General features: G+C 45.2%; 1 protein-coding gene across 1 annotated transcript in view; it reads right to left on the bottom strand.

Moving 5' to 3' along the window:
* brinp3a.1 (bone morphogenetic protein/retinoic acid inducible neural-specific 3a, tandem duplicate 1) overlaps positions 1-24,438 on the bottom strand; it is a gene marked incomplete at both ends in the record, with an annotated part of 64,974 nt that overhangs the window by 12,113 nt on the left and 28,423 nt on the right. Inside the window, 3 exons of the mRNA XM_083648141.1 lie at positions 93-198; positions 9,995-10,179; positions 13,839-14,029. Coding sequence (XP_083504267.1) covers positions 93-198; positions 9,995-10,179; positions 13,839-14,029 — 482 coding nt within the window. The remainder of the gene's footprint in view (positions 1-92; positions 199-9,994; positions 10,180-13,838; positions 14,030-24,438) is intronic.

Genomic DNA, 24,438 nt, shown 5'->3' with positions numbered 1-24,438 from the left:
TTCTAAGCCTGCCAGAGAACAGACACTGTGACAATTCCATCAGAAATTGGGAGTGGGGGGAGGGGGGAGGGGTTCAATTAGGAATGGCCAACCTTGCAAATGAATCTTGTTTTCGGGGCTCTGAACCAGAACGGAGCTGACAGAGTCGAGGTTGTCATAGTTACTACATCCAAGAGGGCCCGTCCTTGTTTCGGTCACCTAGAGGGAAGACAACAGAAGCACCATTACGATAAAGCATAGTGTGTGAGAGAGAGAGACACCCACTAACGAACGTCGTTAAATATACAGAGAGCCTGAGATGAGGAGAAAAAGATTGTGAGAGTGAATGTCATGTAGAACAAGATTAATAATACCCTTTCCCCATCACTTTCTCTTGAAACAAAAATATACTACACATTTGTTAGACTTCTCCAATCTGCAAATCATATTTTAGGATAATGACTTTGGGAACTCGACGGGGTGGAAACAGAGTTGTGATCATAAAGAGCCCGAGTCAAACTGAATGGCTGTGTTGTGTTGTGATATGTCAAATGATAGAGTCAATCCATCTCATGTTTTTACCCGTTATGATTTGAACATGACATGTTCAAATCCATTGTGATGCCACTTTAAGCAAACCCCATTCAATGACATCCAGAACTTGAGTATTAATTGCTTGGTGCAAACTTGGTACTTTACAGTGAGTATAGTAATAAATTGTATTAAAGTATAGTAATAAAGTGTAATAAAGTATTCAACTTATGTAGCCCCGCCCACTTGACCCAGTTGTGTTACAACTTCCTGTTCAATACGCCATCTGCTTTACCTGCTCAGACCTAGTCTGACTCACTGGTGGCTCTGAGGTACTGTAGCCTACTGTCACAGGAAGTGTCAACACAATAGGAAGTAATTGGCTGACCTCTGTGTTGGAACATAAGGTGAATAGTAATAAAGTATCAGATGGCGTCGATGCTATTGTGAAAACATGCTGTTTTGTCACTAATGCATGCAGCTCATATTTCGTTCATACATTATTACTACACTGATTGTCTCATTGGTCACCCAATATGAGAGGATTGGCACCAATAATATCTAAGTGAGTCCAGTAACTTGGTCCTAACATTAGCATGCTAACACTTTTGCATAAAATGTGTTACAGTATTAATCAGAACTCACAAGCGTTAACCTAAAAGTGAGAAAATGAGAACTGTCTAGCAGCTCTAAGGCTGGATGGTTGGTTCATTTTAATGATGCGTTCAAACCTGCCAGGCTTGTTTAGAGGACTGGTACAATAAAGTTAGACTGATACATTTCCTGAAAGATGCATTCTTTGAAACTATTTTGAAAAATGCTTCGTTTACCCAGGAAGTTGGAGAGACACTTGACCATGAATATTGAGGTAATTGTTTTGAAGATTGATATTGTGTTTTCAGACGCTGAGAACCCATTGGATTTGATGTATGGACCAAGAAGAGGCATAGTAAAGTAAGTGAGCTACATTAAGCAGAAAATAGACAGCCTTAAGAAGCTTTAGGGGTCAAAGCGACTTTCATTTTTTACACAGAATCATGAGGAAACGCAGTGGAAAAAGAAAATCCTTTCAAAATGAAGTGTGGGTGGAGAGCATGTGGAGCCAACCAGAGAAGCCAGGAGGCAAAAAAAAAAGGAAGTTAGCAATGCAGTTCAGTGGAATGAAAATACCTTTGGAGATAGGCACAGAAATGTCCTACAACTTCGTGCCTTGAAAGATCCGACTAACTCCCCAAGCCTCAAAGACACAATTTGTGCTGACAAAATGCACAAAAAGAAAAAAGAAGAAGAAGAAAAGACGAGAAAAAGCCAGTGCAGAATCTCTCCTCTTATTCCAGCTCATGGTTAAGGTTGTTCACAATCGCAGCTCAATCATACTTGACAAAAGCAGATTTAGAGCACGCGTGTATCTAGGCTCCGAAAGACAAACTGCCAGCCTGAAGGGAAATCCATCTCCTTTCGTTGTCATCGGCGAATTATTGCCAAACACCATGACGGGCTTCTTTAATATTTTCCCAAAGGCCCAATAAAAGTAACCACACCGCCTCGCGAGATTAATGACAGCTATGTCATCCAGCCAGCAGAAAAAGCAGACATTTTTCCCTCGGTGGGCAGAAAAGTTACTACACGTCTACTTTAAGGTCAATGAGGATACTGAGAACAGTGTGACATGTAGAAGAAAACGCACGGGTTTGTGTACGGTAGGCCTAATGCACTGCATTGCATCGGATTGCTACTGTGCAACACCTGGCTGACGGAAAAATTGGTGTAGGCTACTTATTTAAACAGCTAAAAGCTACTCGAGCTGTTCAATTTGCGATCATTGAAATATCAATTCTTTTGGAGTATAATGGCGTGATGATTTTCAGCGCACGGAAAATCACTGACCCCAGATGGGGGGGGGGGGGGGGGAGAGAGAGAGAGAGAGAGAGGGAGGGAGAGAGAGAGAGAGAGAGGGAGGGAGAGAGAGAGAGAGAGAGGGAGGGAGAGAGAGAGAGAGAGAGAGAGAGAGAGAGAGAGAGAGAGAGAGAGAGAGAGAGAGAGAGAGAGAGAGAGAGAGAGAGAGAGAGAGAGAGAGAGAGAGAGAGAGAGAGAGAGAGAAACTTTGAGTTCCATTCTCCTTTTTTTATTTTTTTTATTGATGTGTCAACGCAATTAATTAAATTCCGAGCCGCCTCCACAGGGACCCCGCAGATTAATTTTCCAACACAGACAGATGTCCAACTTAAAGGGAAAATTGACTGAATGTGAATCTAAAGATGGCTTTTCTATGCATAGCAATGAGACCATCTGCAACCAGAACCCAGTGGAGCAGAGCATGTGCGCACAGTCGGCCTCGTCTATTAGAAATCCCCCCTCCCCCCCCAAAAAAGAAAAGAAAATCATTTTTGTATATTTTAAGTCCCCCCCCCCCTTCTCCCCCCCCCCCCCCAGACCTCATGGAGCATTTTGCTACAAACACAGGGAAAAAACACACAAGATATTCTAAAAATGCAATGTAAATGACATGCATCAGGGCGGTGTGGGGGGAATTATTAATATATGCTATAATTGAGTGTGAGATAATTGTGCTGACTGTGTGAGAATACCCAACAGCTGCATTTAATGGATCCAGTAATTGCACTTTCTAGAATAAGCAGTTTGTGTTGCCTTCGCATGCTGCGGACGTGACTCGTGTGCATGATTGGCGTGTGCGATTCTTCCATGTGTGTCTTTTGATGTCTCACGCTGTCTAAGTGCTCCAGCGCATTGGAGATTTGCACAAAAACCAACTAATCCTGCAAATAGTCTTCTGATAACCTCTATAGAGACTTTTTTTTTTAGACGGTGAATCATGGAAAGTAATAATTCGCAAAGTGCTCGGAAAGTCCCTTAATGGTCCACTGACGCAGATGGCTTTGCAGCGCATTCATTATTATTTCAAAAATGGCATTAATATGATCATAATACCAATGAGTCACACGCATTAACTGATGAAGATTCATCGTCTTGCAAAGTCCAACTATGAATAATTCCACAAAAACGGACATAAAATGTCACTTACTGGGCAAGTGTTGTCAGACGTCTGAACAATAATGGACTCTAAAATGCCGACACTCCCTGCTTGCTGGGGGGGAAAGGGTCTAAGATAGCATTAATGTTTCATGAGGATCATTTTGCTCAGCGAAAAATTGCCTCATTCGCCGCACCTTCAAGAATCGCGCTGCTTTCTTAATCACCAAGGCGTAGTCGACATGCAAATCCACATTTTATGCATCCGAGATAGCTTTCTGCTTGTTTATTCGCTCTTTGAGGATTGCGTCGCATGTTTGAAGAGCACTTTGTTGCTCCTGTCTGGCTTACACTTTAATGTCAACCAGGCCGGGAGGAGCTTATCAACTAAGAGAGAAGAAGAGAAGAGGGAGAAAATAGGACCGGAGAATGAGACGATGTCTTGGCCTCAACAGAAAAACACGGAGCCAGTGAGAGGCGCGGGGGAAGCAGGGAACCTTTCGGAGAAGAAAGCAGGACTTAATAGTGCATGGCGCTCTGTCCATTGAGTCACTTTTAAGGGAAAGTATAAGCTATGCTATTTAGCAGCGAGTAGCAGTCACTTGAAGGAGAGCTAAAATAGCAAATATGCTTCTCTGCAGTTGCTCTCGGTCTCCAGGCTTTACCCTAAAGACCCTATCCAGGCTTTACCCTAAAATAAGAAGAAGAAAGGAAGAAAAAGAAAGGGCTCCAGATCAAGGAGGAATCCAAGCTGGGAGAGGTTAAATTCTTCCAAAGCTCGACTTCAGAAGCCAAGTAAAGATCTAACCGTGGCCAGCAGCTATCTCCCCATCAAGTCCATACAATTATACGAAGCTTCTCTACGTACAACCTCTGGAGCTCTATAGATCCTGTGGCGGGCACGCGGGGGTCGAAGACGTGGTGAAAAGTTAAAAGAGGGAGTCAGCGGCGAGCATTTATCTTCCTCCGGAATAATGAAGATGCTAAAAAAAAAAAACGTAATGAATAATTCATCCGCACATGAGCGATAAAAGAGAGGACAGAGTAGAGAGGACAGAGTGCTTTGTTTTGGTTTTTAGCCTCTTTTTTTGTGTGTGTGTTTGTTTATCCTGCCATCAAAACAGCTCCGGATTGAGAGGAGCTAGCTGCCTCTGTCGTCGCCGACCATCCCTCACCGGCCATTATCAGATGTCTGAGGCTGGGCCTTATATATATATTCTCCTCTCACACTCGCGCGTCAAACGAAGCGTGACGCGGCGTGACTGACTGACTGAACGCTGGAGAAAGGGGGCCTGCCGCAAATTGGGTCAAACAATCCTTATCGCCTCTCCTCCCACGTCAATGATGTTCTCCTCCCAACGTAACGTTAATGAAGCTTCACTACCGGACGGAGGCGGGGCTGTAAATCAAAGGTAAAGCGCGGCTGATTGATGCGGCGCTTCCCGGGCCGCCTCCTCGCGCCGCGCGCGAGCGAGGAGCTGCCAGCCAGGGCTAAAAGGCCTGTTAAATAAAGGCGCTGCCTGGAACTCCTCACACGTCTTCCATTAATTAGCGCATGACACCTTAGCTCACACCGCTAAACCGGTTGACAAATGGAAGGCGGCTCTCGGAGGATATTATTGAAAATAGGAACGGCTTATTCATCAAAGCCGTGTAAACAATAGAGGCACTAGAAGGCTTTTTATCTTTCTCTTTTTACTCCTGTCTATCTCCTCCCACCCCCACCCCCCCCCCCAACCTCCCCTATCTGATTCTTCTCTGTGCTTATAGTCCTATAGGCCCCCAGGCCGTTCTCCCTGTTTAAAATATGTTATCTCGTCTCTTCGCACTCTTCTTAAAGGCAGCTTTGTTTTGGCATCCATCTTCATCGGAGGCCGTGTTCTGAATTAAAGGCTGCTGACGCCGTGCATATTTCACATCACGTCACCTGGAGATGCCCAGCAAACAAATGGACCTCGGAGGGCCTTTTCTCTATTCGTCTCAATCAGGTGTTTTTTTTTTAGCAGCACTTTGGCTGCCAAAGCCGCTCGCCCGTCCTCGTGCCAATTCACTTTAGAGAATGTGGAGGTTTATCTGTGATGTGATGGGCAGCATAGCGAGGCATCACTGAGGACAAGCCGCTGAGGAATGGGCAATATAGCCGAGCAGGGCATCACTATGGACAAAGCCACTGAGAAATGGGCCGCGGCTTGGAAAAGGCGAAGTGAGTTTTTAGCTGAAGCGATGCCGTCAGAACGACTGAGATAGATAACAGTGCTTCTGCTCTTCCTCAGGATCGCTGCTCCTCAGTTGGTATCCTCAGTGTTGGGAGGGTTACTTTTAAAACGTATTCCAATAGAGATGACAGCCCTAAAATGTATTTGTAACGTATTTAGATAACTCAAGTTAAGTAACAGATTACTTTGGACTACTTTTGGAATACTTCAAAATCGTCTCGCTGAGCCCATTTTGTCTGGGTCACTCTAAATGTACGCAAATGCGATGGCAATGCGGTCGCGACGCGCACTGATGTAATGTTGTGACCTTCTTCAGCATGTTTGTAAGTAAAATACTTAATACTACAATAATAATACTGTAGCATTCTGAATACATTTATTCCGTTACTCCCCAACCCTGGGTATGCTGCTGCTGCTGCGTGCTGCCGACTGCCGAATGTTAATTTCCTACAGTGACCTCATCATGATCTACAGATGCAGAACATTTGTAAGATGCTGATGCCCCGTCACAACATAGTTAACCGCCATTGAATTGTCTGTGCAAAATAAATGGGGTATTGTGTATAAAGTACAGATGCACTCATCACAGAACTCATTAATGTATACTGGACAATAAAATGTGGCTGCCTGGTTACAGCCCTGGAGGGAATTGGGAAATTCAAATTGTTGTTCTCTTCCCAGGCGTTAGTGGAGAGGCATTTTACTGCACTTAAACAGTGGCAGTCTTGTTTTCTGATGGGTCTCTTATTTCCTCTGAAATCATTGAAAAGCTGTGTAAATACAGCAGCTAAATGGATCTTGGAATGACAATGTAATTGTCCCTAGCCGTTGCCTGCATCGTTTTGTGACGTTGGGGCCCACAGACATATCTTTGTTGAAATCAATTAAAGACAGCATCTGAAGCCAAATGCTTTTGTGGGGATGTAGAAGGAGTCTCTTGCGCTTCAGCCCCTGCACAAAGGGAGGTTGGTGCTCTCAGAACAGGACAGTATTAACAATTCAATGGGTAAACCCAAAGAGGATCCTGGAGCACACGATTCACTGGATTTTTTTTTTGGATAGGTTCAGTGACTGACGTTTCGACGCGACAGCGTCTTCATCAGAGTCAAAACGACTCTTTGACTTGCGTCGAAACGTTAGTCTTATCTATCAACTCATCTTGTTTCACCTCATCTCATTATTTTCACATTTTAAAGTAGAATTCACTTTATTATTATTATTATTATTATTATATTATTATTATCTACATTGAAGTGAACAGTGCAACAACAAGATTTCCCCGCTTTTAACAACGGGGAGAGAGAGAGAGCGACGGAGAGCTTAGCTGTGATCGACACGCTGCTGACAGACAGACAGACAGACGGACAGACTGACAGACAGACAGACGGACAGACAGACTGACAGACGGACAGAGCAAGGAAGACTTGAGGGTAGTACCCATAGAACCCATTTTCATTCAGCTATCTTGAGGTGAGGGACACCTTTGAAACAATTGTTTTTCCCTCACCAAAATTTTTCCTAACTTTGGAGCATTATTTAGCCCCTTTTCCCGACAAGGTAGCATGACATGGTTGGTAGCAATGGATGACTTAGTCTTCAGTCAGTTTCTTATGATACCAGCAACTTCACTCTGGCTTTCAAACTAAGCCTGCTACAGCCTCTGAAAGACAGTAATGTGACAAATTACCAATCAGGAGCACAGCGGGAGAAAGGGTTCAAAATAGGAGGACCCCCGTGGAAATTGGGAGTGTTGGCAGGTAGCCAACCCCCCCTCCCCCCCCCCCCCCCCCCCCTCCTCATTTCTCTGTTCCCTCCCTAGGGGGCGTGCCCCCCCAGTTCTGTAACCACTAGTGTAAACTAAATAACGGGCGCATGAGAAAGCAAATTCCTCCTAACGCACGGAGAGAACCGCTCCCTCTCTAGTGCGAAGGGCAAACCTCGGCCGATTCAATTCATTCTCCTTGATAACAACTGACAGAGTGATGAATGAACATATCCTGAAGGTAGAAAGGAGTAGAACGGAGTGTAGGAGATGCAGGGTGATATTTACATCCTAAGCATATCTTGATATGCATGGAATACTGTGCCATCTCCAAGCCTGTGAACACACGACCCATGAAAGAGCGGAGGAGGAGGTAAACTGTGCTGCTCCATTCAGCTTGGCGCTGCTCGCGTGTCATACAGCAGTGCAACACAGTCATGAAGAAAATGTATTCATATTTTAAATCCACCAGTATAGACTGTCAGCTATTTCATTCCAATTCATTTCCTCATATGAACATACAATACATGAGAAAAGACCAGGGCTGTGGACACTCCCATAGATCTCCGGGGCGTACTAGGGATGTAACAATATGAAATTTCACAGTATGGTACGGTATCTACCAAAATATGATGGTATGCTATTTCACTGTATTAGCCCCCCCCCCTTAATTAAACATACTATGTTTAATTGAAAATATAGATTTATTGAACTGAAACTGAAACTAATATGAGAACAAGGTTCCTCCATTATGAACTTATTAGTGGCGTGCACTGCAGCAGCACCGTGCATATTGCGCAACATATCGTGGCCACGGTATTACAGAGAGAAAGCTTACGCTACGCTAACCGCGGCTGCTTGATAGCGTGGTATACCTTAAAAACGGCTTATCGTTACATCTCTAACAGGTGGAGCATATGAGCATATTGTGATAAATAACGACGAGTAAACAAAATAAAACACCGGCTCCTCGACATCTTTTGAAATGGAAAACGCTCTTGAGTTTTATAACAGAGTGTCTTAATGGGATTTCAGCTACAGGACGGCTTTTGCCCTACAGTTCTTTGGTATAATGGTGCAGTATATGGATGATTGATTGCCTTCCCTGCCGCCACGTCTCAAGTTATACGGGTCGCCTCACCAAGGGTGTTCTCCCTGGATAATTTCCCCATGTAGCACAGCAAGAATATTTATTTGGAGGGACTCCACTGCGGAAGCGGCCATGTGTAACCTATGCAATGGCTGCTACAGGGTTTCAGTTTTGGCTGGCACATTAGGTCAGGTCTGAAAGTGCCATCACTCTGCAGACTTCATTAATAATATGTGGGGGGGGGGGGAGAAAAATGGCTGAAATTCACCATAGAGCCCCCGGTCTGTAAAAGTGTTATAATTGTGTCAACGCAAGGATTTAAGTTCTGTCCTTTAAAATATGTTTTAATAATATGCCGCATAATGATCTGCTGCATTTGTGATAGGCCAGAGTATCCCGGAGCCTGTTGATGGGTCATAAACTTCATACAGTAATTGGTAGTAAGTGGTAAGTACTTGGCAAGTAGTCAACATAGTGGACTTTGATTTACTTCAATAATTTGTTCCCAGTACTTATGCCCAGAGGGGGGAGCGCAAGTGCATAAGCTGTTTTAACCAGTCGATAACTCATGTTAATCTTTTAATCAGAAAGTCAGATGTTGTGGACAGAAATAATCAATTTTGCATTTACAATCCAAAAGCTTTTGCCTCATTTTACACGCAAAGAACTACAAATCTGTTATCAGATTGCATCTCTTCCACAGTGCATGAGTCAAAAGTAATTAAAGGGATGAAATTTAATTTAATTTAATTTAATTTAATTTAATATAAAAAATAAAATAAAAAATACAGTTATTCTTAGGGAACAATTTGACAAAGTTTCGGTATGTAAAAACAGGCTGCAATAGCCTTCAAAGGGGTTGTAGGATAGGAACAGTCATTGTGATGTTTGCACAGAAATATAAGGTACAAGTAGTAGAAAAAGGTATTTACTGAATGAATTTGGAGACTAATTCCTCACAAGCAGAACGGCCACAATACTTGACCCTGATTGGCCGACAACAGCAAATTGAGGCAAAGCTGCTGATTGGAGGCTCTCCAGTTTAAATGCTGCAATCGGACTTGATTGGAAGGATTGTTCTGCGAGGGGAGCTAATCAAGAGCAGTTTTGATGTGTCGACTGGAGTTAGTCCAACACTGCCTGTAAATACTTGCAGACTTTTGAAAATGTAATAACTGTAACATTAAACCACTCAAGCTAAATTGCATTTTGACAATATGAGCTTTAATAATCCGTGTGTAGTAATAGAAGTCTACTTCAATTCCTGTAATGCAGGACCTTCAAAGGCCCTCAGATTGTTCCGCAAGAACAGCTGAATTTTCCATTTGGTTTGTGTTCCACACAAGGCCAGCTGAGGGAGCAGGTTTGTACCTGGAGGGCATTGGAGGCGATCTGGATGTGGTGCAGAGGGAGCAGGTTTGTTACCTTGATGGCAGTGGAGGCGATCTGGATGTGGTGCAGCTTGCGCAGGGTGCTCTCGCGGTCGATGAAGTAGGAGGCGGCCAGCTGGTGCAGAGCTTCCAGAGTCACAGCTGTTCCATTGGCTTCACTCACTTCAGCCGTCCTACTCAGCTTCCGCTTGTCCACAAAGATCATTAATGACTCTTCTCCTTTGAATACAAACACACACACGCGCGCGCGCACACACGCACACACACACACACACACACACACACGCATGCGTGCACACACACACACACACACACACACACACACACACACACACACACACACACACGCATGCGTGCACACACACACACACACACGCGCACACACACACACACACACACACACACACACAGGGATATCGTAAATAAAAAGGTGAATAAACGACGAACTCTGGTCGTGATCATCAAAATGCAAACAACCACTTATATAAATAATAATAAACGGTCTAATCATTTTCAGAAAAGCAGTATTGATTTTGTTGTTACTTTCTCTTCATATAACTTGCGGCAGTTTAGGTGGGTTTATCCGCCGCTGCATCCTTGCATGGACCCCCACACACCATCTACGGTGTCATTGGGCCTCATGCATGAATCTTGCGTAGGCGCAGATTTGACCTTAAATTGTGCTCTTGTGGCAATTATCAATGCTTGCATACTTGCATACCCACTTGTTCTTAGGTAAGATCAACATTAAAGAGTGCCCTGGACCCACATGTAAGACCATACCCACAAAAGCCAAATTGTGTTTTGTGCCATGAAATATTAATAAAGCAGTTTATGTAATAAAACACAGAGACTTACTCATCTAACACACATTTAGAAAGTATCTCCTCTGATTTTGACTCCATGCATCTTTTTTGGCACACATCCCCCCCCCCCCCCCTCTCCATCTCCATCCCCACCCCCAAATTAACCCGATGCCACTAATTAGCGGTGTGGTTGTATTCCTGGGATGTGAATAAATCTTTGCACACATCTGCTAATGATAACTGTCCGCTGTTTGACTGGTCAGGGACACAAAATCACATTTAGACCGGTTTTAGTGGTGTTAAAGGTCAAGTTTATTAGCGGCCGGGGAACCGGGGCGTTGCAGAGAAAGCAGCGACATTTCTTCCTCTCCTCTTTTTGGAAATATAGGTAGAGGATGGTGAAACGGAGAAAAATGTTCTACAAAATGTTCTACATCTATGTTGTGTTTTTTTTTTTAATTGGATGTTTTTAACAGGCGGTTCGTATCTGGAGGAAATTCCAGGGGAGCATGGGGAGAACATGCAAACCCCCGCACAGAATCGCCCTTTTTGACGCCCCCCCTGGGCCATGGTCACTGAGGACATGGGAATGGGGACACACCCTCAGCGCCCACAGCGTCCTAGGTGGGAATCGAACCCAGGACCTTCTTGCTGTGAGCCGACATCGCTACACTGCGCCACCGTGCCCCTATTTATACAATAGTGTTGAATGATTACACTTAGGTCTAGCTTAAATGACAACAAAAGTTATACCAAATAGTATGCCCACACACGGACACACGCAGAGGGCCAGATAAGTTTTTTCCCCTTCTGATTTCCCCCCATTGTACTTGGCCAATTCCCCCTGCTGCCCTGGTCGCTGCCCCACCTCCCCTGCTGATCTGGGGTGAGCCGTAGACACACACATGCTTCCTCCGATACATGTGCAGTTGCCAGCCGCTTCTTTTCACCTGACAGTGGGGAGCTTCACCGGAAGGACGTACAGTAGCACATGGGAGGATCACGGTATTCCCACCAGTTTCGTTCCACCCCGAACATGCGCCCCGACCGACCAGCGGAGGCACTAGTGCAGCGACCAGGAGACATACCCTCATTCCGGCTTCCCACCCGCAGACACAGCCTGTGTGCCTGTATGGACACCCAAACAAGGCGGAGGTAACATGGGGGCGCGAACCTGCACCCCACGTGTTGGTAGGCAGGGAATCTACCCTACCCGGATGGAGGGCCACATGAGTTCACGTTACTGTCAAATTGCTGTGGATTGGTGGTTTGCACACAGCACCATACCATTATATGGATTATACCCTATAGACCCTTATATGGGTTTATATGGGGGTTTCCTTATGCTAATTGCAAATTGCCTGGTGCCACATCCAATTTAAGATGAAACACAATTCATCAGCATACGCACGTGGGTAAGAACAGACTGGATGTCAGCACGTTTCATGAATCCCACAGAGGATTTTCTTATTTTCCTTTTATTGCTTTATGTAAGAATAAATAGCCTAAGTAAAAAATAAGAAAACATTCATTCATGAGGCCCATTGACCTTATTCACATGCCTTCCATTTTGGACACTCAGGATGAGAAACTCTACCTGGAAGATCAGAATCAGAATTCTTCATTCACCAAGGAAATTGTCTTGGTGTGATTGGTGCTCAAGTAATGTGATAAGAACAAATATACAAGATATAAACAAATAACATGGAATATAAAAAAAAGATTTCACAGATATTAACAGATAAAGATATGAACAAAGATCGATATCAATTTAGCATTACTTCAACATATAAGTGAGGACTTCAGATAGATAAACTGTTAGATTAGCTAGCAACATTTGAGTAGTTTAGTTAGCTAGCTTAGCAGGCTACTAGTTAGCTAGCTGCCTATGAGATAATAAGCCAAATTAAAATGCACGATATCCCTTTGATTCTTGAGATAGGCAGCATTTTGTTTCTCATACATTTTTCAGTGTGAATTTGTGAAATGTAGAGCAGCTCTTACAGGTAGTTTCGCACCCTGACTGTTCAAAATGGATTTGTTCCATGGCGGTGCAGCCCCCACCAGGCTAAACCTAAAATGAATGTGAATTCTTGAATGCTTCAAGTGTGAAATTAAAGGGGGCTATATGTGTAGCTACATCAATAAATAATTACCACATACATTTTGAGAATGGGTGCAATTACTGTAAACAAACTAGAAACAACCATCTCCCGGTTGTACAGTATGCCTCCGCCTACAAGTCAAGTTGCAGTCTACAACCATGTCTGTCCAGACTCATACAAGCACAAATACCTTGAAGCCCACTACGCAGCGTTGTGGCCATTCAGCCTTACGCACATTAGGCAATGTTTGAGGGTACCTCAACAACACGGCTAATTGTTTTCAACATGCGGGTCCTACCCATAATCCTAATCTCCCACCACCCACATACCCCTAGCCACTCCCCTGCGCCCTACCTACCCATGTACGCCTCGAACCCGCACTCTCTATGACCATCCTGTCCCTAGCTGTGGCCCATTTTCCCTATCCCCGCCCTCTTACTGACCATGCCCCCTCCCACAACCCACATACCCCTAGCCACTCCTCCAATCGACCCCCTTCCGATCGGTTAGTAGTTCCCAGCAAAGTGGACTGCACAGGGTATCCAGCCACGTTAAGTAATATGACTGAATACCCTGTGCAGTCCACTTCGCGAGGAACTACTTGCCGATCGGAACGCCAGGCAATGCCTCCGGCCATCGCCATCGCCAGGTCAGATTAACGGCACAAAACAGGTAGAGGGCGCTGTCCTTCCAGAGTGAACGGAGCTTCTCATAGGCAACACAGTGAAAGAAGTGAAAGGCTGATGGAAGCAGTGGGGTTCATGAGAGATGTAGTCAATGTGGACAAATACTGGTGCTAACAATAACACTGGTGCTAACTGGTGCTAACTATAACACTGGTGTGGGATAGAGGCGACCAATCATCTCCAACGGCGTTGTTTACGGTAATGGGAGGAATCACAATTAATTTGACAATTCTATATTGATGTTTTAGAAATGCTAGGCGGCCACATCTACATGTATTTACCTCCCAGCGTAGCGGAGAGCAGGAAGTGGGTTCCGTATTTCCTGATGATGTTGTCGGTGATGGCTCTGAGGCTGGGCCGCCTGCCCAGCTGCCTGATGGTCTGGAGGAACTCGGGGTCCAGCGGCAGGGCAAAGCCATTGTTCTCTTGTCTCTCCAGGGCCAGGCTGTTCACCTTCCACCGGCCAAACTCCCTGCAAGGTCACACAAACACACACACACACAATGTAAGCAAAGGACACAAGAACACACATATTGTATATACAGCAGGTAAGGGAAAGCACACAGGCGCACATACTCTAAGTCAGCTTGGGCGTGAATTGGAATAGATGCATTTGTACATGCAAGCACGCACACCTGCACATGTAGGCAGTATACAAACACACACACCTGCACATGTAGGCAGTATACAAGCACACACACCTGCACATGTAGGCAGTATACAAGCACGCACACCTGCACATGTAGGCAGTATACAAGCACACACACCTGCACATGTAGGCAGTATACAAGCACACACACCTGCACATGTAGGCAGTATACAAGCACACACACCTGCACACATAGGCAGTATACAAGCACACACACCTGCACACGTAGGCAGTATACAAGCACGCACACCTGCACATGTAGGCAGTATACAAGCACACACACCTGCACATGTAGGCAGTATACAAGTAGCCTGGGTAAACCCATCCCCCACGTGACCTGCTCTCAGACCTGTTCTCAGTCACTATGGTCTGGATTCCCACCATTGTTAAACGATTTCCTGCGGTTGTTGCCCCCCCCCCCGATAGACCACTCCATTACGCAACCATCATCCAACCAGTTTAGTGCACAGAGCACATGCGCAGTGCAGCAGATGGCGTCATCACTCTGCGACCTTTGTTGTTAGCGCATGAGCTAACACTTTTCATTTCAGTACTGCTAGCACGCAAATGGTTACAACCAGCTACAAGAAGAGAGAACATCGCGTGACGGTGGTCAGGGAATGAAAGAGGAACAGGACAACTCCCCCCCCCACCCCGTTGGTCCGACCGTCCCGTATTGCTGGGATGGAATGTTGGCAGCCCTAGTCTACACGGACCCAAACCTCGATCCCTGCTGCAGATGGCCGCAGATCTGGAGAGATATTTGTGGCTGTGAAGAACAGTCATCATCTATACAGCTGCTGCCAACCTGATGAGGAAACAGGCGTGCTTGTTATGCTGGACACTGAATGCCAGTCTGCAGACTTCATCCTCCAGTGCTGTTCGCCTCAGGACTTGAAGGCCTAACGTTGTACCATGGACTGTATACATTCTGTGCTAATAATGCTAGCATGCTAACATCCTTTTCACACACACACACTGAATATACCGAAATGCTAGATTTGATCATGGACTTAACGCTAATGTTAATCCAAAACGGCCGCAGTCATAACGGTAAGGTGTGTTTGACCTAATTGAAATATTAACGTTAATGCCCTCACATTTCAGCGTGGTTACAGATAAACCTATTTAACGCTAGCTAGCTACATTACTGGCTTGATATCATATTCCAGATGCAACCTAGCTAGATAAGCTCCACACGGCTGTATGAGTAGCTACAATCAAATGTATCAAGCCTTGATATCATATTCCAACGTGAATTCAGCTGAGGGGTTCGCTCCAGAACGAGACTGTTGCGTTCAATATTTGTACACGTTACTGTGCAGTAACTGTGCAACTGTGTACTGTGCAATTCTGTATATTATACATAATCCAGATGTAACCTAGCTATAGCTAGACGTTAAGAGGTTAGCGTGAATGCGACTGAGACCTGACATTACTGAAGTGAATACAAGTGACCTATATTTTTCAATCCTGTCTTTGAATAAAAGTTGTGTTATACTTGAAAACCATGTCTTTGCTCCCTTATGTGTTCACAATTACAACAAATCTGTATGGTTTATCTGTTGGCATTAAACCGTGGTATTTCCTTGGGTGATATTCCATATTTGTCATTAAACCTAGCTGTTCACATAAATTTGCAATGATGATCGACCACGTGAGATATCACAAGTAGCCTACTTTTATTAAAAAATAAAATGCAAAGAGAGGTTTCCTTCTCTAACTATTGGTGCGTTCACAAAATATTTACACGAGATTTTTTTTATAAATAATAATCAATAACGTGGATAATGATGACATCTGCAGCTGCTGGACGAGAGACAGAAGAAACTACGAACGAAGATTGGAGCAGAGGACATTGACTACAGAGAAACTTAACCGACCAGCACTCTGCTTCAATCAATGAATGCTTATAAATAAACCATACACATGAGAATTACCGTTAACGTTACAGCATTTAATAACATAAATATGGTGATATCTGGTGGTCTGAAATTACTCTCTATCTACAGTAGGGTAACTGGCTCCTATATTGTGTCTTATTATTGTAACGTTTGAATCAGCGTTTCATAACTATAATAGCCTAATGTTACTGTAGCCTGGATGACGTCAGCTAATGCTACCCAGCCTTCCAGCGTTTATCTTCCATAATGCATTAAATCATAATCACAATGCGAAGACATTAGCTGATCACCACAGAGCTGCACAGACAAGTTTATCAGATAATTTCGCCGTAAAATGTGTCCAGGTGATCAGCTCTGAAGCCCCGGCTTGTATGGTCCGCTAAAATCCGATTTCGATATAGGTGTTATTTTGATCAATATTGTATAGCTGGCTAGACAGAGGAGTTTATCTGGAATCAGTGTGACAAGATCCCTGCTGCTAGCTTGTCTGCCTTTCTGTGTCAGAGTATCTAGCTACATTATCTGCATTACATGCTACACCATGCAAATATATTTCGATATAATTCAAACAATTAGCCCACTGTACTACTGGACTGTGTATTGCTGTGAATAAGTTAGATTTGATTGTGTAAAGTGTTACATGTTATATTTTTAACTGAGCTTTGCAGAATTACCTCAACACAATTGTGTTGTGTATCAGCTTTAAATATCCAATATATACAGCATTAAACAAACGACCAGCAGCATTCAAATGTGCAAAAACGTTATATTTATTGAAATGTGGTGATCTCATGTCACATTACATAATGTTATGCCCAAATGGTCTACTGCCCAGAAGCGTCACTTTACATGTTTGGTAGGGAATTATTTTAATTATGTTAAACCAGCGTTTATCTTCCATAATGCATTAAATCATAATCACAATGCTATGAAGACATTAGCTGATCACCACAGAGCAGCACAGACAAGTTTATCAGATAATTTCGCCATAAAATGTGTCCAGGTGATCAGCTCTGAAGCCCTGGCTTGTATGGTCCGCTAAAATCCGATTTCGATAACGCTAGGTGTTATTTTGATCAACAGACCTCAACCTCAACAGCTGTTTTCACTTGAATTTCCTCACGTAGTTGCATAGCCATATAGCTAGCCAGCTAGTAGCTAGCTCGGGAGCTATGCTTTAGAGAGGCCAAATGCTAACGGCTAGGTAGTGCTAAGCCGCTGCAGCTGTTACACGTCATTGACAAAGACGCACTCTCTGATTGGCCGATCACGGCAGGACTGATGTTGGCAGTCACGCCGTCACTCATTGGCTGCGGGGTGGCTGCGGGTCTGCGGGAGTCTTTAAACCGCCGCGGAAATCGTTCTGAATGGCCCGTTCGCTAGACGATAGTGACTGGGAACTGAGAGAGCAGGTCACGTGGTGGCTGGGTTTACCTAGGCTAGTATACAAGCACGCACACCTGCACATGTAGGCAGTATACAAGCACACACACCTGCACATGTAGGCAGTATACAAGCACGCACACCTGCACATGTAGGCAGTATACAAGCACACACACCTGCACATGTAGGCAGTATACAAGCACCCACACCTGCACACGTAGGCAGTATACAAACACACACACCTGCACACATAGGCAGTATACAAACACATACACCTGCACATGTAGTATACAAGCACACACACCTGCACATGTAGGCAGTATACAAGCACACACACCTGCACACGTAGGCAGTATACAAGCACACACACCTGCACACGTAGGCAGTATACAAACACATACACCTGCACATGTAGGCAGTATACAAGCACACACACCTGCACATGTAGGCAGTATACAAGCACGCACACCTGCACACGTAGGCAGTATACAAGCACACACACCTGCACATGTAGGCAGTATACAAGCACACACACCTGCACATGTAGGCAGTATACAAGCACACACCTGCACATGTAGGCAGTATACAAGCACACACACCTGCACATGTAGGCAGTATACAAGCACACACACCTGCACATGTAGGCAGTATACAAGCACACACACATGCACACGTAGGCAGTATACAAGCACACACACCTGCACACGTAGGCAGTATACAAGCGCGCACACCTGCACACGTAGGCAGTATACAAGCACACACACCTGCACACGTAGGCGGTATACAGTACAAGGGCACACACAAACAAACACAATAAGGCACAGTCCATTAGTGGGCCCTTTCCATCACGGTCAGACGTGACAGGGAGGTGGGAAAGAGCTCGAGAGCTGTCAGAGATATCTCCAGTAGAGACACGCAATGAAAAGACTCAATATAAATCCACTGAGTCGCTCTGAGCCCTTGTTTTCTGCCTCTTGAAAGCGGAGGGAAAATAGGGCCTTATTTAGAAGTGGACAAGACACAGCTTGCCCCCGCACAAGGAGGCTTATATTCAGATTTGTTCCACGCCGGGGCGTAAAATACAATGTCTGCACAAGCTCCGCACGAATCCCGTCGGCCATTCTCTCGAAGATGAATGGTCTCTCAAGTTGTTTCAACCTCCGGCTCCGAGAATTGCCTTTTTTTTTGCGCAGCGGCGGACAACATTGTCTTTTCGTGCCGATTTTAAATAATAGCGCAATCTCTTCCTCATCTTTCGAGACACTTTTTGACACGCTGCGGTTGGAGGGCTGTAATCATGTATGGAGTCCTCTTCTTAGGGAGAGAGAGGGAGAGAGAGTGTGAGACAGAGACCTTCATCTTGAGTCGTTTCATATGCAGCCTGCGTTGGAGCGTGCCAGACATCTTTATCTGCCCAGCACAGAGTGAGTGCTGCAGCTTGATGCATAGATTAGCCTTATTCAAATACGGCTGGTAATAAATAGAGTGAGGGAGTGAGGGAAGGTGATTGAAGACCTTTCAACCGTCACTGGGTACAGTAGGTGGTGGACTCTATTCTATATTGGACATGTGTTTGGATGTCTGTGTTTTTTTAAAGCTGCGCTAGGCAAGTTTTTCACGTTAGCAGCCTTTATCACATTGTGAGGCTACAGCAGGCAGGGATGCTCCTCCACACTAATCCACATACTGTAGATTATAATCCACATTATAATCCACATAGTGTAGATTTACCATATTGGTCCGAAATTAAATTCTACCGCAAATCAAAACTTAGAGAGGCCGCATATTATTTTCCTTGCCCTTCCATATGCAAGCATGTTGCCATTGTATCTAATAGAAAATGTGAAATACAAAACTTCCCCTGTTTTGCCATAGTTTCCCTTAAATTCATGTGATTCTGTAACATTGAGCACACCAAGGTGAATTCAAGTTCAAGATTCATGATGATTGTAATGGCCATAGTAAGTAAACATGTTGCAAATGAGGAATTTGTCTTTGTGCAGTATGCAGTGGCTGGGGGCTGGGGTTGTGGCAAAGTCCTGATTTTGGGGGGCTTTCGGGTCTTGAAGAGGCGCATAGTAGTTGGGTAGAAGCTGTCCCTGTGACAGGAAGTACTGCAAGAAATCAATCTTCTGCCATGGGGGGAGGAACCTGAAGAGTTTATGTCCTGGATGGGTGGGTGGGGTCGGCCATCATTTTCTGAGACTGCTTTAGCATCCTGGCAGTGTGTAGGTCCTGAATGGAAGGCAGGCTACACCAACTACCCTTTCAGCTTGGCAGATGATGCGCTGCAGTCTGGAGCATACCAGACGGTGATGGAGGAGGTGAGGATTGACTTGACGGTGGATGTGTAGAAAAGTGCCAACGCTGCCTTTGGCACCTTGAATGTATATAATTATTATGTATAAGAATGCATTTCTCCATTGATGAATAATACCGTTATTTAATTTGTAATCAATTATTTGTTAATTAGCCAAGACATCCCCTCACTTTTAGTGTCTGATTTCTGTGTGGTGCTGATGGACAGCTCCTTTTATCGTTAAAATAAAAAAGTGCTGTGAGAACACATTATTTGGCCTCCGTACTGTTTATTTACGGTCGGATGCGGGCTGCCAACATTTGCGATATTTCAAGTGGGCCATGAGTCGGAAAAGGTTTGGAACTGCTGCTCTAGCTTTTCTTGTCGGCGCTGAAAGCCCCGCCCCCTCTGATGTGGTCGAACAGAGCAGCGCTTCATTAGCATAAAATCCATGCCCACAGAAAACAATGGAGACAGTCACAGGCTGGATGGGAGCCCCCACTATAAAAAGCTAGATTTAGGAGGGGGTTTTCACTCTACGCTTCCCAAAGGTTTTTAAACACCAGGGAAGCGTGTTACAGAAAGAGTCAAATAATGTGACCTTTAAAGTGAATTCCAAAGTGTCTCCTACACAGCGAGCGGTGTGTGAGAATGATGGCTGAACCTCCGCACCACCTGCAGCCAAAGTGTGAACTCGCCGAGCGTACCTTTAACCACATCAGAGATTAAGAGCAGGACTTAACACTATGTAACACTTTAATGGGAACACACTGCAAGTTTGGGTTGTGCAATGAGTCTTTCTCCCTCTATCGCACATACAACCCACTCACGCCCTCCATGCCCCCCCACACACACACACACACACTGCCCCCTCACACACACACACACACACACACACACACACACACTGCCGAAAAACAACTAAACAAAGCTGCCCTCGCTGCAAGTCTAACTTCACTGCAGTCTGGAATATGGCGGAGAGCCCCCATGGGTGCAGGCCTGCTGCCAATCAATTTCCCACCAATAACAATGACCCCCTCGAGAAAAATACAAAACAGAAAGTAGCTCATTAGGGCCTGTTTCATGTCGCCGTTTCTCTATAACGAGTGGCCATTAGTGTTTCTGTGCGCCCACTGGGGCCCGGCTGGACGAGCGAGCGGGGAAGAGAGCGATCGAGGGAGAGAGAGAGAGAGAGAGCGAGGGAGACAGAGAGAGAGAGAGAGCGAGGGAGAGAGAGAGAGCGAGGGAGAGAGAGAGAGAGCGAGAGAGAGCTTAGCTGTGATCGACGCGCTGCCTCGCCATGCTGCTTGCTGATGGACAGTTATGGATGGTGCCGCGGCTAAGCTGGAGCAGGGGACACACACACACACACACACACACACACACACACACACACACACACAGACACAGAGAAACACACTAACAGAAACAGTCTGATGTGGAGGACCGCAGATGTATTCCACCCTTTGCTCTTCTCAGTAAGATGCTGAAAGAGTGGAATAGACCAGCTGCAACCACACAGCACATTTTTCTCAGGCTAACACACACACACACACACACACACACACACACACACACACACACACACACACATTGACTTTCTGACAGCATCAGTGATGTCCTCACTGATGACATTACAATTGCGTGAGTGACATCACTGATGACATGATCACCACAATGATCACATCACTCGGGCTGAGCATGCTCAGTTGAGCAATTGGTTGGTCCACAAAATCAATAGATGTATGGTATCACAGAAGTTCGCAGCATAGCTGGGCAGCAGCTCCATAAGTCACTCTGTTGGTTGGTCGGTCGGTCGGTCGGTCGGACAGTCCACAAAAAAGATGTTGGTCCTCACTTGAAGCGGATGCATCGTTCACACCAGTAGCGTAGCCAGACTTGGCTCATTGGGTGTGCCACAGAATGCCAGGGTATGCCAGGGGGCGGACCATTTAACCCTAACCCCACCAAATTTTTTGGGGGTCTTTTCAAACCAGATTTAGAGGAATATTTGTGTGTTGTTTGCTCCTTTTCGCACTCATTATTAGCAGGTAGAAGCAGTCAATTAAATTGTATTTTTTGGCAACATGTAAAACCACTTTGTTTAGTATCTCAAAAAAGTCTCACCTACTTTTTCCAATGAGTGTTCTAGTCGGGGAAGAATGCAAATTTGGTTGGCATGCAGGTTCGTCTACTGCAGAGAGATCTGTAGCGTCAGTGTCCTCTGGCTCTGCACAAACCTCCGGTGTGTTGTTGGCTGCGTTCCCCGCTGTTAACGTCATTGTTTCGGCTGCATCAACTTCTTCATCATCGTCTGTCTCTTCTCCACTGTACACCACCAATACAGGTGCGGGAACGGGTGCACTACAATCCGCACTTGTTGAGGGGGAGGGTGACGACGAGTCATCTTCTTCCTCGTCGTCAATGCGACTTTTCTTGCCTTTGGCGAAAAAGCTTAAAAGCGAGCTTTGTTTCATGTCTTCTTGATTTGGCGCTGCTGCTGCTGCTGTGAGTGCGTGCATTTGTTTACTTTACGTGGACGACAGCTTAACTAGTTTCCCATGATGCTCCGGGGCACATAGGGCAGCGGACAGTTGGACACAGTGCATGACAGCGTTGACATGTGTTTTGCAGACAAAACAAAAAACTTTTTTTACCCCATTATTTTTGGGTGTGCCAGGGCGTGCAAATGCCACCCAGACAGGCTGCTGGCACACCCAAAAATAATAACCCGTGGCTACGCGCCTGGTTCACACTAATCCGAGGACACGCAGCAAGGCTTTGGACACTGCCGTACATGTATTAAAAAGTCTGGTTCATATTGTTTTTTCATAAGATTTTATCCAATGGGCTATATTTTTATTTTATTTTTGATAGTATAAGCCAGAGGTTCTCAAATGTTTTTCAGCCAAGGACCCCTTACAAGATATACCGGGGACCCCCTCATTCTGATTTGTGATTTTGGGCTATTGTTTCCACGGTAACGTGCTTGACTTTTAATTTGATAGGTTTGTTATTAGAATGTAATCCATGAACCATTTTAGATTTAAAGCATAAACTATTTTCGTTGAACTATGAAGATTTTGCACAATTTTTTTTTTTTTTTTTTTTATTACATTACATTTACATTACGTCATTTAGCAGACGCTTTTGTGTTGTCCAAAGCAGTACAGAAAACCACTATGCAACACAATCAATGACAGCCAAGATATTTTGATTTAGTATAGTTTGAGAAGGAATAAGTAACATGTAGCATTTTTTTTTTTTTTTTTAACCTGAAAACTTTTTGCGGACCCAAAGTGCCACGGACCCCCATTTGAGAACCACTGGTATAAGCAAACCACACATCTATCTGTATATATAAAATTGAGTATGTGGACTTTGTTTGTTTCAAGTTCTGTGTTCGGCCACAGCTATGCCGTTTTACGTGCGATCGGGCTGAAACCTTCAGGGTGTGTAAAGGGCACTCGTGTGGGTGATGTGACGGAGCCGGAGTTTCTAATTAGGCTAATTAGCTAATGATGTGTTGTCATCAGTGATGATGTGTTGTCATCAATAATGATGTCATCAGTGATGATGTCATAAGGGCGCTCACACACATGTACACACACACACACACACACACACACACATACACACACACACACAAGAAGGCATTGTGACAAGACTGAGTGATGTCACAGACACACACAAGGAGGCATTGTGACTAGCCTGATCAGTGATGTCACACACACACACAATGGAGGCATTGTGACAAGACTGATCAGTGATGTCATAGGGGGGCACACACACACACACACACACACACACACTGATGTTGTCATCAGTGATATCATAGTGGGGTACACAGGCACACACAAGGAGGCATTTTGACATCACTGATGCAACATTTAGTGAGCCACACACCCACCCAATAGGCAAAAGGCGAGGCCGAGCCTAGGTTGCCTAGTTAATATATAACTGTATAATTAAAATAGAACTCTTTCATCTTGTGTGATTCCTTGTGTTCATTCTAGATGACAAAAAGAGGCGTGTTGATGTCTCTTGATCAACCAATGACAGCGTCCAAAGAGAGCATCACACCTAGCAACGGGCCAACCACACCTCCTCACTGAGATCAAAGTTCTGTCCATTCCTTCCTCAGAGAAGAGCTCTCTGAGAGGACTCTGAATGTTTGTGGATATGGCGCCAGGTGTGTTATGGAAGACTACAGATTAATTTCACCCTTAGCTGAGATGCTGAATGACTGGCATAGCCTACTGTATGCCTGAGATGTGTTCTGGAAGACTGCCGGTTTATTTCACCCATAGCTGTTTGCAGCGCGAATGGGGGGAGGGGGGGGGGGTTGTTGAGCAACTGCCTGTCATCTTCCCTCTGAGAGCAAAGGGGGCGCCGTAGACCCAGAGGAGAGGGACCGCGGGAGCTGCAGGGGCCACAGTCAGAGGCGGGGAGTCGAGACCCCGTCTGTCCGTCACCCGGGCGCCTCGGCTCCATTAAGGCGTGCCGGCAGCCTCGGGGCGCGGCCGCACGCCCGACATAACAAATCAGGGAGTCGACCCCCGTGAAAACATACCGCCGCGGTCGAACGGAGCGCGCGGCTGGCTCACTTCGGGGGGCGCCGCCGAAGCGTCGAGGTGGCCTCCTGT

Source organism: Poromitra crassiceps, assembly GCF_964638095.1.
Source record: "Poromitra crassiceps genome assembly, chromosome: 12".
Taxonomy (NCBI): domain Eukaryota; kingdom Metazoa; phylum Chordata; class Actinopteri; order Beryciformes; family Melamphaidae; genus Poromitra; species Poromitra crassiceps.
The sequence above is the reverse complement of the archived record's forward strand: the minus strand, read 5'-3'. Positions and strand labels throughout refer to the sequence as shown.